General features: G+C 38.5%; 1 protein-coding gene across 1 annotated transcript in view; it reads right to left on the bottom strand.

Moving 5' to 3' along the window:
- The window catches only part of NBEA (neurobeachin), a 370152-nt gene extending 356627 nt beyond the window's left edge, over window positions 1–13525 (bottom strand). The window contains exon 1 of the mRNA XM_081951245.1: window positions 12240–13525. Coding sequence (XP_081807371.1) covers window positions 12240–12593 — 354 coding nt within the window. The 5' untranslated portion in view covers window positions 12594–13525. The remainder of the gene's footprint in view (window positions 1–12239) is intronic.
- Window positions 13526–15178: the final 1653 nt, after the last annotated feature.

Genomic DNA, 15178 nt, shown 5'->3' with positions numbered 1-15178 from the left:
TATGTGCACCTATTCTACTTGTTCAGTATTAAAAAAGAACACAGTTCCTTGGACTTTTTAAACCATTTCCAAAAATTTTCATTGTTAGCATAAACTGGGTTCAGTCAGTGTTAATTTTTTTCCCCCTGAATCTTCACATTTGTAATTCTTCATTTATCAGAGGACAATTACAAGTTAAAAACACTGCATTTGTCCTGGAAACTGAACAAATGGATGTTAAACTTCAAACATACCAATCACTGTGAATGTGGGACTGGTATTTATAGTATTGTAGGCTGCCTCTACCCTGGGGAATTTCTGCTTTTGCAATGTTGGTATCAATTATCAAAATTACTACAGAATAGTGGCTAAACATTACACAGTTTGTACTAAGGCTATTTTTGCAGCAGCATGTTTCATAAGAAAATTTATTTGGTGTTTTGCAGAATATGTCAAGCAAGTGTTTAATGTAAACAATATTCCACTACACTAACAGAAGCATAGAAATAAGAAAAGGAAACGACTGTTAAAACTGTTTGGGTTTGTGCTTTTGTTTAAGCAAATAATGATTGAAATCTCATAGGTGATGATGCAACTCTCTTGAGAAGTCTGAGATCAGATGATATTAAGAAACTAACAGGAACTATTAACATGTAATAGTATGATTTTATATAACAATTAACAAACTTTTGGGGTATAGAACAGATTGTAAGTAACAATTGGGGAAGACTAAAAATTAATTCAGTTAAAAAGCTAAATTAAAAACACAGGAGGAGCAGTGTTTTGTCTCCCCCCTCCTCCATATAACAGTGCAATGTCCAAAAATCCCCCTTAATCCTGCAGTCCCTTAATTATTTAATAGTGAAAAAAATGCAAAATATATAAAAAATGAAGTTCAAATTATAAATGTTAAACAATATTAAAATTTCTTGTCATTAATATAAAATGTGGATATTTTTAGCATCCACTGTATTTTTATCTACAAGGACAAACTATAACATTTCTAATTTACTAATCAAGAAACACTGTTATCAAACTGATATGGCAACATTTCATTTATTTCAATGTCCAACATATTCATGTTATTTTATTTTTAAAGTAACATATAGTATTTTCAAATATATGTATCGTAGTTATATAATTGACTATGACAAAAGCATCAATAACCAGAATTAGAATGAGTGTTATGAGTTATAATCGCAAAGTCAGTACTGCCATTTTTTGTTTTTACATAGCACTTAGTGCTGTTGTAAAGGTTTCTAAAGATGTTGATGTTATCATTTAGGATATCATATGTTTGTGGTATGTACGATAATGAGTTTCTATTGTCAGAATTGAAGGTGCTCAGTATGGACCATGTCTGCAATAAACACAGCAACCAAGATCAGATTATTTAATGCCATTGACACACCGACTGCCAACTATGCTAGTGATCTACACCTATGGTTATTCAATCCAGCCTGGCTAAAGTGAAGGTCTTAAGAAATTTCAGAATCATGATTCTGAATGATAAATAATAAGCTGGAGGAATATAATGGATTGTGACAATCCATTATATTAAATTTAAATTTGTTTGCAGACCTATGTCCCATATTTGTTGTTTTGAGGACAGTTCGAGAATTGTCAAAACCTAATGAGCACAAGCTTTCCATAGAAAAACCTATTAAATTAAATTAGGACTTTTTAAAGCCATGAATATTTAAAATGAACTCCAATACTAACTCTCCAAAACAGAGATGGGTTGCTGCCGGTTCGGCCCAGTTCAGCCAAACCAGTAATGGAAGGCAGGCCTGGGTCGCAGAACCTGCAGCAACCCAGGCCTGCCACACCCCCAAACCAGTTCCCTTGGCGCCCGCTGGGCACCGCCATTTTGAATTTTAGTGACTGCGCATGCACAGTTCACTGTAAATTGTTCTGCGCATACATGCAGAACAAGTTACATTGAACAGCGCCTGCGTGAGCAGCGTGCGCCTGACACTTGTAGGTTGCGAACCAGTAATAAAACCGGCAGCAACCCACCCCTGGGTCAAAAGTATAGGAAGTAGGACAAACATAAGTCAAATAGTTATAAGATGAAACGATACTCTAGCATCAAATAAGGCTATACCTGTCTCTAGACATGAAAGCATTTTTTATATTTTGTAGAACCATCAGTATTGATCTTATAAGATTTTGAGTAGTTTCAAACTTTTCAGAAAAGAACATTTGAAGCTATGAAACCTGCCTTAGCTTGGAAAACCCTGCAGGCTTCAGGGATATACTATCTCATTGAAAAAACAATTATAATTACAACACAGAGCTTCAATAAAATCCTATGGTACTTCATTCAACACTTCCCTATAGTTTGATATGGAAGCACTGACATACACTTGTTGAATCTGTTCATTCTGTCTAAAAATTCTGTAACCGCAATATGGAAATCATTAAGTTCAACAGAGATGGTCTTAGAATATATATAAAATTGTAATTCAGATGAGTATAAATACCCAAATCTCATTTTGATATATTATTAAGGAGTAAATGTGTGTTTTCAGACTGCAATATATAATTAAAATATGTGCAGCTTTGATGAAATATTACAAATATTGCTAATTATATATGCATAAATCACCAATAGAAGCTCAGAATCTAAATGTTAATGTCTTATCCTTACCAACATTTTATCTTGAAAAATTCTAAACCTTTTTATGATCTTAAACCAATTAAGTATACACTACAATTGTAATAGGAATTCAACTACTATTTTAAACAATATACAAAACTCCACGCTTCCTTAAGAAATTAAGGAAGATTCCTATATCAACTAAAAACTACAGGGCGAGTTTACATAGACAATATAATTATCCAAATGGGAATTTGTCAAGGAAAGCCACATAACCATCAATGATGTTTTAAAGTATCCTGAGATTTAATTAGCACAAGTGTTTTTTTTTAAAGGAAGGAAGAGAAAGAGAGTATGTCCTCTAGAAGAGCCTGTCCATATGTTATGAACAGGCTTATAACTGAAGTATGGCAAGCTGAGAAATTAGTCTACCTGTAACATATATTAAAATAGGTTTAATCCAGGTACTGTATTATTTTTTTAATTAAACTGCAGATTAACAAATTATCTTTTTTAAAATATATGTATATATTATATTATAGACCTCATTGTTTTGCATAGTCCATAGAATTAGTTCTTTTTTAAAAGCTGTAACTTAACATAAAACAGTACAAAACTACCATCCCAAAATACTTGAAATTATTTTTTCATAATGATACAATAATTAATCATTCAGTTAAAAACCATTCCGTTAAAGAATATATTAGTTTTTATTGTTCCTTGTTCAAACAGCTAAGTTAGAAATTATTTTTCTTTTTTAAATGTTAAAAAAAAAGACATTGCCAGAATTAAAAGTAGACACCAACAGTAGATTTCTTGCTTTCATATACCAAATCCAGCTCAGCTGGGTAGTTTTCTAGCTCTTGGTTATCTATGGATCAAATGGTGATTTTCGTTTGTTTGTTGCAGTTGCAGATAATAAAGTCTATATGTATTGAGAGATAAAGTTCTCAAGATATATCATATATATGGCCAGCCATCTGTCAGAATACCAGAAAATGGTCTAGCACTAGTGTATTAGAATTATATTTTACATGTTCTAGAAAAATGCTAGAAACAATGCAATATACCTGATACATCACCTATATTCCCTTATTTTATTAATACATTTTAACAATAACCATTATAATTTCACAAATATCTTTATATTACATATTTCCTACTTTTATTTATCAACAGTCAGACTTAGCAGAAGATTATACTAAAATTTTCAGAACAATGCCATGAAATCTAAAACATAAACAGATTATAATTACTGAAACAGCAGAGCACAACAGCCAATAATGCAGCAGGCCAAAAAAAAATTGTACAGATAAATCATTTGAAAGAATAAATAGTCTTCACCGTGACTCAACTGCTGAAAGTGCATTGTGTTCCTTGGACAATGGACTTTTAGGAGCCTAACCAAATAGTCCAATGTTATTCCAAATTGGAAATTATTCCAAAAAGATGGAAACATCACAGTTGCAGTATCCATACCACGTTTTCTAACTTTTCCGTTCCTTTTTAAAGGAAAGATGAGTTTATTATCTTCTTAATTCCTTGACTGAAAAATCTCTACCACAGAGAAAACTATACAGAAGTACAAATAAGATTTGCATAACCTTGACTTGTTGAAGCAAGTGTCATAGTTCCACTTTCCACAGCTATGAATGCGGGCCAACAGTATGATGTGGCTACAAAAAAGCAAAGCAAATGCATCAACAAATAAAGATCAAGCAAGTAATTGTTCCTCTCTATTCTGTATCACTTAGATCAAACTTAGAATATTCAGAGTTCAGATACTACATTTCAAGGACTTTGCCAGACTGGAATGACTTCAAGAAGAATACAACAAAATAATATGAAGCTTACAAGGAAAATCTGTGAAAAATCGATAAGAGGCTTTGGAAATGTGGGGCCTGAAGAAGAGAAAACTGAAAGGAGGCAAAGCCACTGTTTGCAAGGACTGTTATGCAAAGCTCTTTCAAAAGACATGAAATAATAGGCTTAGAAAAAAACATTATTTCACCAATAAGTTAGTGGTTAAATATATGTTAGGGAAAAATTATAAACAAAAAGTTTAAACAAAGTTATTTACTGTACACAAAGTAATTTTGTTTCAGTGTTCGTGTACACATTCACAAGTCAAAGTCAAGAACTTCACTAATTGTCTTTAAGGCAGACATTTTATACTGTATATAAACAATTATACCCCCACTTCCAATGATGGCGAACCAATGGCACATGTGCCACAGGTGGAACGTGGAGCCTTCTGCAGGCACGCAAGCTGTCACCCCAGCTCAGCTCCATCATTAATGCGCGTGCACCTCCCACCGGCCAGCTGATTTTCAGGTCTTGGCCGCACATGTGCGGGGGGAGGGGCACATGCGGGAGATACGCTTGCATGCGCAGAGGCCAGGGGGAGCACGGAGGGTACAGCACACACCCCGCACCCCGTTTTTTGTCCGAGGATGCTTCAGGGAGGCCTGATAGGCCCAAAATCTGGAATGGGGGGTTGTGTGCATCCACAGGGGGAGCACAGGAGGATCACATGTGAATGCACAGGGGAGCAGGGCACATGGAGTGGTGGTATCGCACACGCATTGCATTATGTGTGTGGGCACACGGGCATGCGCACTTTCGGCACGCGATGACAAAAAGGTTAGCTATCACTGACCTAAACTTTGTTTTAATAAATAAGACCAGGAGCGATAGGTGTTACACTTCAACAAATTATAAAGAGCACCAGTTTTAAGTTTGATCAAGATAGAACATTTTGCTTCTTTTCATTATTCCATTTAAGAAAAAATATTAATTCTAAACTAAGCAAGTAACATCATAACTAGCAAAAATATTAAGTAAAATATTTCTATATTTCTGCTTAAACCATCTTAAACCAACCAGTATTAACACCAGGAGAGGGCCACTTAACAGAATGAAGAAGAGAATGCCAAGCCAGCAAGAGGAATTGTCATATTTAAAACCTATGATAATCTAAAAGTTCCAAATCCATAGGACAATTAAGTCCAAAGATTCCAGGTTTCAGCAATAGAATTTTCAAGAATCTGTTTAAGAATACTAAAATGTTATTAAGGCATAATCTATATAGATAAACATAAGTTGAGCTGGAAGAAAGTCAGAAAACTGAAACATTTCTATGTTGTCGTGCAGTGGGCATTTTGTCTATGATTATTATAAGGATATAAATTTACCTATACAAAATAAAAGAGCTTAATATACAAAATGTCCTCAGTTTGTGCCATTATTATATTTGACTTCAGACATGAGTTTGGATAAAAGTTTGTGATAAGGGACTTAAAAGAAATATCCTGGAGCCCATTTTTAACTTAGGACATCTAAATATATTCACATACATGGTATGGCAGACTTTTCTTTTTCTGTCCTGTCCCAGTCTCATTCTCTCCTTTTACCTTCAGAGACTTCAATATCTGTGGTAGTCCTATAAGAATACACACTCATTTTGGTGACATACCATGTACCTTTTTTAAACATTTGACTAGGCTAATCAGTCAGGAAGTTCCTCCTCCAGCAAATGTATTGCTGGTTCCTTGTTCTATTGTATTAATTAACAGAGGTGTGCAATGCAGTAAGTTCCCTGCAGCTGCCACACAGTCCTGCTTTATGAGGTACTGTATCTTATTCACATACTAAAGCACTTCCTCAAATCAAGTCCAAAGCACAACACAGTTCTATTAAATAGAGAATCAAGTATTCAGTCTAGTATTTTGACAATTAATTTACTTTATGATAAATAGAATTGTATTTCTATAGTCTGGCCTTTTGAATTATCAAAAATTTTACATTTGTTTTATATTTATTGCATGCTGCTCTATAAAAATGTGGCCTGTAAATGAGCTGAAATAAATAAAAACATTGCAAAAGGTACAGTAAACCTGGTAACGTGCGAGCAACATGACATGTTAAAAACTACATTTAGCCTTTGATTAGCCACTTACTAGATTGACATTATCACTTATTTTATCTATATATTAACAATCTCTAAGATCTATGTTAACAAAAAAAAGTCTGAGCTAATTTATATTTACCAAAAACCTGGGCCTGAGGGCTCCAAATCATTACAAGTATTCCTCATTTAGCAACCGCAATACTCAGTCATTAAGCAAAGCAGTCACTAAGCGAAATTATGACTTTGCTTATATTTTTACTTCAGCTTTCCTTTGCTTTACAGCAGGGGTTCCCAATCTTTTCTATACCCTGCACCCCTAGAATGCTTCTGATATATTCTTGCACCCCTAAAACAAAAAACAATTATATGCATATAATTATACATATAAACTATAATTTTGAAACGTCTAAACCCAGGTTTTCAAATCCCCTGGAATATTGTCTCGCACCCCCAGGGATTGCAAGCACCCCCAGTTGGGAACCTGTGCTTTACAGATTTGTGTAGATCATAAATGCAGGAATTCACCACAGTTACTTCATCATTATCACAATTACGAATGGTTGCTGCACAGCAAATAACTAAATAACTACTGTATTTAAAACTGGTGCCCATTCACAATTACAATTGTTTTATTAAAAGCAATCAAATTGCCTTTAATTATTTCATTAATATTTCACCTAGAAGTATAAGCAGTATATACAGTTCATTTAGGTTTCTTCTCTCTACATAATATTTGAACTAAGATGTCTGCAGTTGTAGCTGCTGGACATTTCAACTCGATTTTAAACAATCATGATCTGATATTCCAGGGATGTCAAACTCAAGGCCCACGGGCCAAATTCAGCCCGTGGGGTGCTTAGATCTGGCCCACAAGGCAGCCCTGGAAACAGCAAACTGGCCCGCGGTGCCTTTGACAGATCCATTTTCACTGGCAGAGGGCTGCAGGAGGCCGTTGTGGCCGAAAATGAGGTGCAGGGGGCTGTGCATGCCTCCCCCCAGATCCATTTTTGCTGGCAGAAGGCTAGATAAACAAACAAAAAACAAAACAAAAGGAGAAATGTTTCCCCTTTTGCATTTGAGCATGCACAAAGGGACAGGAAAGGCAAAAAAACAACCCTATAAGCAAACCGGAAGTGATTTCCAGTTTGTCCTTAGGGCCATTTTTCATCCTCTGGAGCCTTCAGGGGCCTTCAGGATCTTCCTTGAAGGCACCGGAGGACTAAAACCAGCCTTACGGACAAACCGGAAGTATGTTCCTGAATTTCCAGTTTGCCCGTAGGGCCAGTTTTTCGCGTTACGGAGGCTTCAAGGAAGCCCCCAGAGGGTGAAAAATGGCTTCAAAAGAAGGCCGAACTCAGCTGGCCAGTTGACAGGGCAACACTTCATGTGCCCTGACAAGTGGCTCCACGTGCCACCTGTGGTACACGTGCCATAGGTTCGCCATCACAACTCTAGGTATTGAATTACAACTCTTCAGCAATTGCCAATTGTATTTAACAAAGCATGGACAATCACAGACATCCATCTCTGAACTTACAATATATTGATCTTACTAAATTATTATTTTTATTATTGTTTAGGTGGTGGTGGTGATGGAGGTGGTTATTAAAACAACTCCAGTTTTTATATAAAATAAATTTTCAACCAAGTAGTAACATCCTTCGATGTTTTACAAACAAAGAAGAAAACCTTTTTGTAGAAATGTTTAGAAACTCTGTGTTTCTCTTTTGTGCTTATTCTTGTTATTTCATTTAAATATAATGTTCTGATTATATTTTCCCAGAATATCTATTACAAAACCTAAATATGAAATTTGTTCCAAACTTTGCATTTTCACCTGCAACTCAGCAAAATCTGCTAGAACAAATACTGTAATACGTGAAATACAGGTAGTCCTAAACGTACAGCTACAATTGGGACTGGAATGTGTCATTAAGCAATGTGGTCACAAAGTGAGCCATCATGTTACTGCATCTGATTTTACCACCTTTTTTGCCTATGCAGTTGTTAAGCAAGACATCACATGATCACGATTTGCAACCTTCCCTGCCAGCTTTCCCATTGACTTTGCTTGTTGGAGGTGAGAAAGATCACAAACAGAGATCATGCGAGTCAAGGACAATCTTACAAGTACATGCTTGTTACCAAGTGAAAAAATTGTAGTGACATAACTGCATGAACAATGCAATGGTCCTAAATGCAAGGTAGTAGGTCACTTTTTTCAGCGCTGTCATATTGTAATTCCAGTCACCAACCGAATAATCATAAATCAAGGACTATTTGTACTGATCACCTGCATATAATCTGTAATGAAATAATAAAATACCAGCAATAAGCAACTAGTCAACAAGCTTTACATTTTGAAAATTGTGTCTATTCCATAAGATTTTCCCACTGCAAATATAAATGTGGTTATATGACCCTTCAAAGTAGATATTTGAATTGAAAATTATTCAATTAAATCTCTAGATCTAATCAATTTTTCACATCAGATCAATGAATCATTAAATCAAATTGTATCTACAAATTTAGTTTATGACTGGGAATCAACTTTGTAAATCAAAGTGAATTCACATCAATTCAGTGATTTTTTTTCAGTTCAACATTTTCTATAATATTGTACACGAAAATTAATTTGTTAGAAAGTGTTTAATGACAGTGAATCATTAGTTTTCTTTGATTAGTCATTTTTAACATTAATCAAAAACTACCTTTTATTTTAAGAAGAAACTGAATATTTCATTTTAAAGAGGCTATAGAATCTTATTATGAACATATACATATATATTATATATGTCACTTTTAATTTTTATTTGTATTTCAGTTCTTGGAAGATACTTTCCCAAAGTGTAATTTAAAATGAAGTTCCAATTGTGCCACCTAAAAGTCCATAATATAACTAAATCACATTATAGTTATTCACTTTTTGCATTACAATTTAAATAGCAGACAATGCACATATTCTGACTCCCAGTCTTTTCCAAACAACAACCCTGTGAGGGGGGTCGGGTTGAGAGCCATTGGTCTAAGGTTACCCAGCTGGCTTTCATGGCTGAGACAGGACTTGAATGAGGGTCTCCCACTTTCTAGCCTGGTGCCTTAACCACTAGACCAGTGATGGTGAACCTTTTCGGCACCGAGTGCCGAAAATGCAGAAATGTCGTGCATGTACTCATCGGGGCCGCACTCCGGAAAAGCCAAACTTCTGGGTTCTAGCATGTATGCTCACCTGATGATCAGCTGGCTGGCGCGCATGCTCACACCAGTTTTCAGTACTGCTGCATGTGCGAAGGATAGCTGATTGTCACACATGCATGCATGCCAGAAACCCGGAAGACAAACAGGCAAGGTCACGCATGCCGGGCAACATGGCTTTGTGTTCTCTATCATGGCACTAGACCAAATAGACTTAAGAAGCCTATAAAAATGGCTGTCTGAGCAACTGGAGAAAGACCATTATAGAAGAAAACATGTAGTTGAGAGTTGAACCATGGAGTCCTCTTTGAGCCTGTTATTTGCTTGCAGACATTTCATTATCCAACTAAGTATCCAACTAAATAACATCATCAGTGCTGGACCATTTCAAGTTTTCAATTAGAATGCATTCTTTCTGCAACAGTAAATTTTTATATTATATTGAAATGTATGCTCTCAGCAACTATTAAGCATAGAAAAAAAGTTAATTCTTTCATAACTGGACCCTGTACATATTTCAATAACCAATTCTAATGTAAAAAAACCATCATAGCAGTTTATCACCAATTTTTTAAAAAAACAAGTGGGGCTGAATTCCACATATTAATATGCAGTAGCTGAAGATACCTCAACAAAATTAGTGACAGATTTATGAATGGATAAAGTATTACCTGACACTTCAACAGGTTTTTATGCTTCTGCAATGCCAAAACAATAAATAAGAAGTTCAGAAAATGGATTAAACACTTTATCTCCAGGGCATGATCTGCTTAATGAATGAAAGCTGCTTTATTTTGATAACCTTATTCCACTGCTCTACTGAAATAAATAAGCAGTATCTTTACATAAATGCAACAAATGTAGCAACTTAAATAAGGGTGTTTATTTTAAAAGACACCTTTGAAAACTGAGAAACAGATGTGAATGTTGAAGAACTGCCAATCATTTATCTTAGAGTCACAAACCTCATAAAAGCCAACAGAGCTTTAACTTTCACTCATCCATAAACTATAAATGTTAAATATCTCATTTCTAACTGTGTTAACAGCACTGTCACTCTGTAAGACTAGATAACATTTACTAAAAATCAAGACAATATAAGATATCCAAGTGATTATTTCAGCTTCTGCTATGGTAATAAATTAGCACAGAATGTTTAAAACTTAGTCACAAAAAGACAACAGAATTTTTGCAAGGTTATTCATTTTATCATAGATATAGAATATTCTCATTTATTCAGCTACTTCCATCGGTTTTGCCGCAGCAAATCTTTCATTCAGAAGCACCAAATCATATATAACTGGAAGTAATTCATTTCTAAATCCTTATTTTCTCCCTGATGTTAGACAACTAAACTTCTGGTACAGATAGTGGTGAACACTGACATGCACTTCTGCATTAACTCTTGCACACCGCGAACTGAATAAGGATTCCATATAAAATGCTATCTTCTCTACAGAGGGGACATGTTTGTATGAATTAGATGTAAAAGTGATTTTTAAAAAACATATTCTAAATAATCAGATAATTCCTTCCCAGTGCAATGAAATAATAGATCATCTTATTAACACATTCTGAGAGACATGGCCCCTTTTTCAACATGTCAAACCCAACTGCTAGCAAGGTAATAGGGTTAAACATTCACACATGTCAACTAGAGAGAAGAAATGCAATCTGTAGCTGCACTTTAATGTTGTACAATTAAAAGAGATTAATATCAAATCCTCTTCTTAACAATAAAGCCATTTATGATCCATTAAAACTGAGAATAACATTAAATCTATTTTTATAAAATATTGCATTTGGAATAGCAACAGATAGGCCATGCAATCTTATGGGACAGAGCAACATCCCATACAGTACTGTAAGCAGGGCCACTCAAGTTCATTTACAGATGATACAGTTCTTTCTGTGTGGATGTTGAAATCATAGGGTTGGGTGGAATCTGAAGGGAATCTGACCAGGAAAGTTGGGGAAGGGATTAGAAGAATCAAACTTCATCATTGCAGAGGAGGAACTCAATGTTAGAACAGCAGTTAACTACTACTCCTCAGTGGAAAAAAAAAGCCTCTCACTTCTGGAGGTAAGGGATTCAGCTGCCACAGGCCTGATCAAGTTCAAGAAGGATGTGAAAAACTTGACAAGAAAGGCAGGAAGATGATGACCAGTATGGCAAAAGGCAGAAGCGGAGTTAAAGGCAAAGCAGGCCTGTGAACCTACAGAAGCTCCCTGTGGACCAGTTGAAGATAAAAGACTCCCTAGGTAAGCCTCCAAGTAGCTCAAGAACGACCTGCTAACTCCTCCCCTCTCCTATGGGCTGGTGGAGGATTTGTCAAAATGAGGAAAGAAGGAAGGGGAGGAAAAGTAGGATAGAAGATGACGGAGCACTTAGAGGACAGAAGCGGAGTTGGGGAGTTCCAGAGCTCTTGCCCGGGCAAGGCAAGGCGGACCCAAAGGAAGACTCGCGCGGGGCAGCGCTTTCCCTCCCTTCTATAGGGAAAGGATGGCAGGGCTGCTCGTGCCCCCGCTGGCGGGGTGGAGCCCCCTTCTTACCAGGTTCAACACGGTCTCCACGATGTCCCGGTTGCTGACCTCCCCGACTTGAATGAGTCCGATCAACACGGCAAATTTCATGCGGATGTTGCGGAGGGGCACGGACGGATTAATCATCCCGGCGGGCAGCACGACCGAGCCGGAGCCCGATGCCCTCAGCTCCCCCATCACGGCCGCAGAGGAGCTGCTAGTGCTGCTGCTGCTGCCGCCTCCGCCGCCTCCTCCTCCTCCTCCTCCGACCACCGCTGCTAGAGCAGGTGACGGGGCTGAAGCTCCACCGGTGCTGCTGGCCCCGACAGGGATGAGACCCGCCGGTTGCGGCTCCGGCCCCGACACGGGCTTGTCGCTCGCCATCTAGCCTCGGCGGCTGCTGCTGACCCTGCCTGCCGCCGCGCTCCTCCCTGAACGAGGAGCCGCGCTCCCACCGCAGCTGCAAGACCGCGGGCAGGAGCAGCGCCGGCGGGGGCCGCTAAACCGGACCGAGCCGCCGCCGTCGCCTGGCCGAAAGACCGTCCCAGGAGCCGCTCCCCAGCTGGACTCTATAATGAGATTATTATGGGCTCCGCTGCCCCGTTAGCCGGAGCAGCTTCTCGCCCGCTCCTCTCCAGCAAAGACGGGAAGAGCCTACGCGGTGTTACCAGCCTGCCGAGGGAGCAAACCAGCGAGTGCGACCGGGGTGAGGAGGGGGGGGGGCAGAGAGCCGCTCCGCAGCCCCCGCTGTTGTTGTGGAGCCAGAACCGCCGCCGCTGCCACCGCTCACTCCGCCATGTTGCCGCCCCCTGCCTGCGGTAGCTGCCAGGGCGCCTGCGCTGCGGAGCCCGCGGAGGAGTGGCCCGGCTCCCTCAGCAGCCCCTTTTACACCTCCTTCTTTCGTCGTGTCCCGCACATTCGTCGGGAGAGAAAGTCGGGGAAGGGACTCCTGCGCTCGCGGCGGCTGAACTGCCGCCTGCCTTTCCCCTTCAGAGGCGGCGGCTTCCCGCGGCGGTGGCTTTCCCAGGTAGCGATAGCGGCGAGCGGATGACATAACGGGTTTAGGTTTTCTTCTTTCTTCGACCGGCAAGACCACCTTCCACCTTTTCACGGATGCAGCGGCTGCGCGACAGGCGACGGCGTGCTGGCCAAGAAAACCCGCGGTCCCGGCTTATTATGGCCCCACGCGACGACCGCGTCGGGAGAAACAGGTGTCTACCGCCGGCGGCTGCCGCCTGCCTGCCTGCCTGAGGAGAGCCAGATAACCGCGCGGGGGGATCCAGCGTTCTTCCAAGAGCGCGCGCTTCTGGCCTGAACTGGGGGGACTGGGGGGGGGATAAAAGTGGCGGATAACTCCCCACATTTTGAATGATTTCACGACATTTGTACTGGTTGCTCTACTGCTGAAGGGAATCGACACCTAGGGCCGTCAACTGCAATACAAAAATCAGGATGGGTAGACGTGTGAGGGGACAGGCGGGCGAGGGTGGGGAGAGAGAATACATAAATTTCTAGAATGGTTCCCCGTGCAGGACGATTTGCCCAATCCACTTCTCATCTCCCTGCCGGTATTAAAAATAACAAATTCATAGCGTTTTTAGCATGATGCTTTAGTGTAGGATTCCCCACCACCACTTCCCAAAGTTTGTGGATGGTGAGATAAGAAACCATAGATCCATCCATTTGTGGCTTTGGCATATCCATGTGAGGGGACATATGATGTCAGACTCCCAAAATTAGTATTAATCTCACATCCAGATCTACTAACTATAGAACGCTAAGTTCCAGCATAAAAATGGAGAGATGGTATCAAAAATGGGTCCTAGTCTGTGTTTCTAAACCTACCAAATCACAGCTCAAAAACCTCCACAGTTTACACTTGAAAAATCTTAAATTCATTGTTTTTATACATTTGGGGTGACTACTTGGATATGAGGTATAGCTCTTCATTATTTTTCATTGTATATCTAATCCATCATTATGTTGTTTAGGTGGGATACATAGGCTAACACATTCAAACAAATTTCCTTTCTAAACTTTATTCTGCTTATACGTAGGAAAATCAGGTAGGCAAATACATTTTGGCACAGCTTAAAATATTAAAATTAACGCTTTGAATTGAGCCTAGAAAACTGTTGGCAACCAATATAAATCTGTCAGTAGAGACATGATGTAATCATGATACCATATCGTACACTAGATAGCAGCCTGCTGCATTTTGCATCAATTAACGCTTAAGGGTTCTCTTCACGTTAGCACACTGGATTAATTTAGGTATTATCACAAATATTACACTTAGCATTCATTGTGCAAATGTGTGCTTTCCCAGTCCTGTTTAGAAGTCTAAGAACAGTATCATGTCAAAGAATTCTTTCAAGATAAGAATCTGTTCTTTCAGCATTAAAGATTACCACTTTCAGAAAAAAAAATTACTCCAAAGCCCAAGTCTAAAAACAATTGCTTTTAATTATCTGATTAATTCTAGCATATTTGCTGTTATCCACACCTCTGGATACTGTTTAAAAGTTTATTTAGATTTACTTCAGTAAAGCACAGTACTGCATCATATAAATATATGCTAATATTTATATAGTAAGCTGAGCATATTACATACTGTACTGTAAAAATTATTCTGAAAAAGTATTTTTGAATGCAGAGGAACATGATCACGGCACATCTTTAAATGCTAGCATTTTAGACATTAAAGCAGTTGGGTCTTTAACAGAAGTCATGAAAGCTAAATCTTTTTTTCAGGCTTGCATGCAAGTGTGACGGAGTTGCTCTAAACTAATACTCCATTCACAAGTGTTTCAAAGCACTTTTTCTTAATTATTTTCAAAGCATAAAGAATATGGCATCATTGGGCAAACAAAAGAGAAGATTCCTCCCCCCTCAAATCTAATTTTCACAGGGAAAATAAACTCTCAACTCAACGATAAAACAGATTCAAAGAAATGATGATTCAAATG

The sequence above is a fragment of the Natrix helvetica genome, assembly GCF_964273705.1.
Source record: "Natrix helvetica genome assembly, chromosome: 4".
NCBI lineage: Eukaryota > Metazoa > Chordata > Lepidosauria > Squamata > Natricidae > Natrix > Natrix helvetica.
This window is presented reverse-complemented; position numbering and strand designations above follow the sequence as displayed.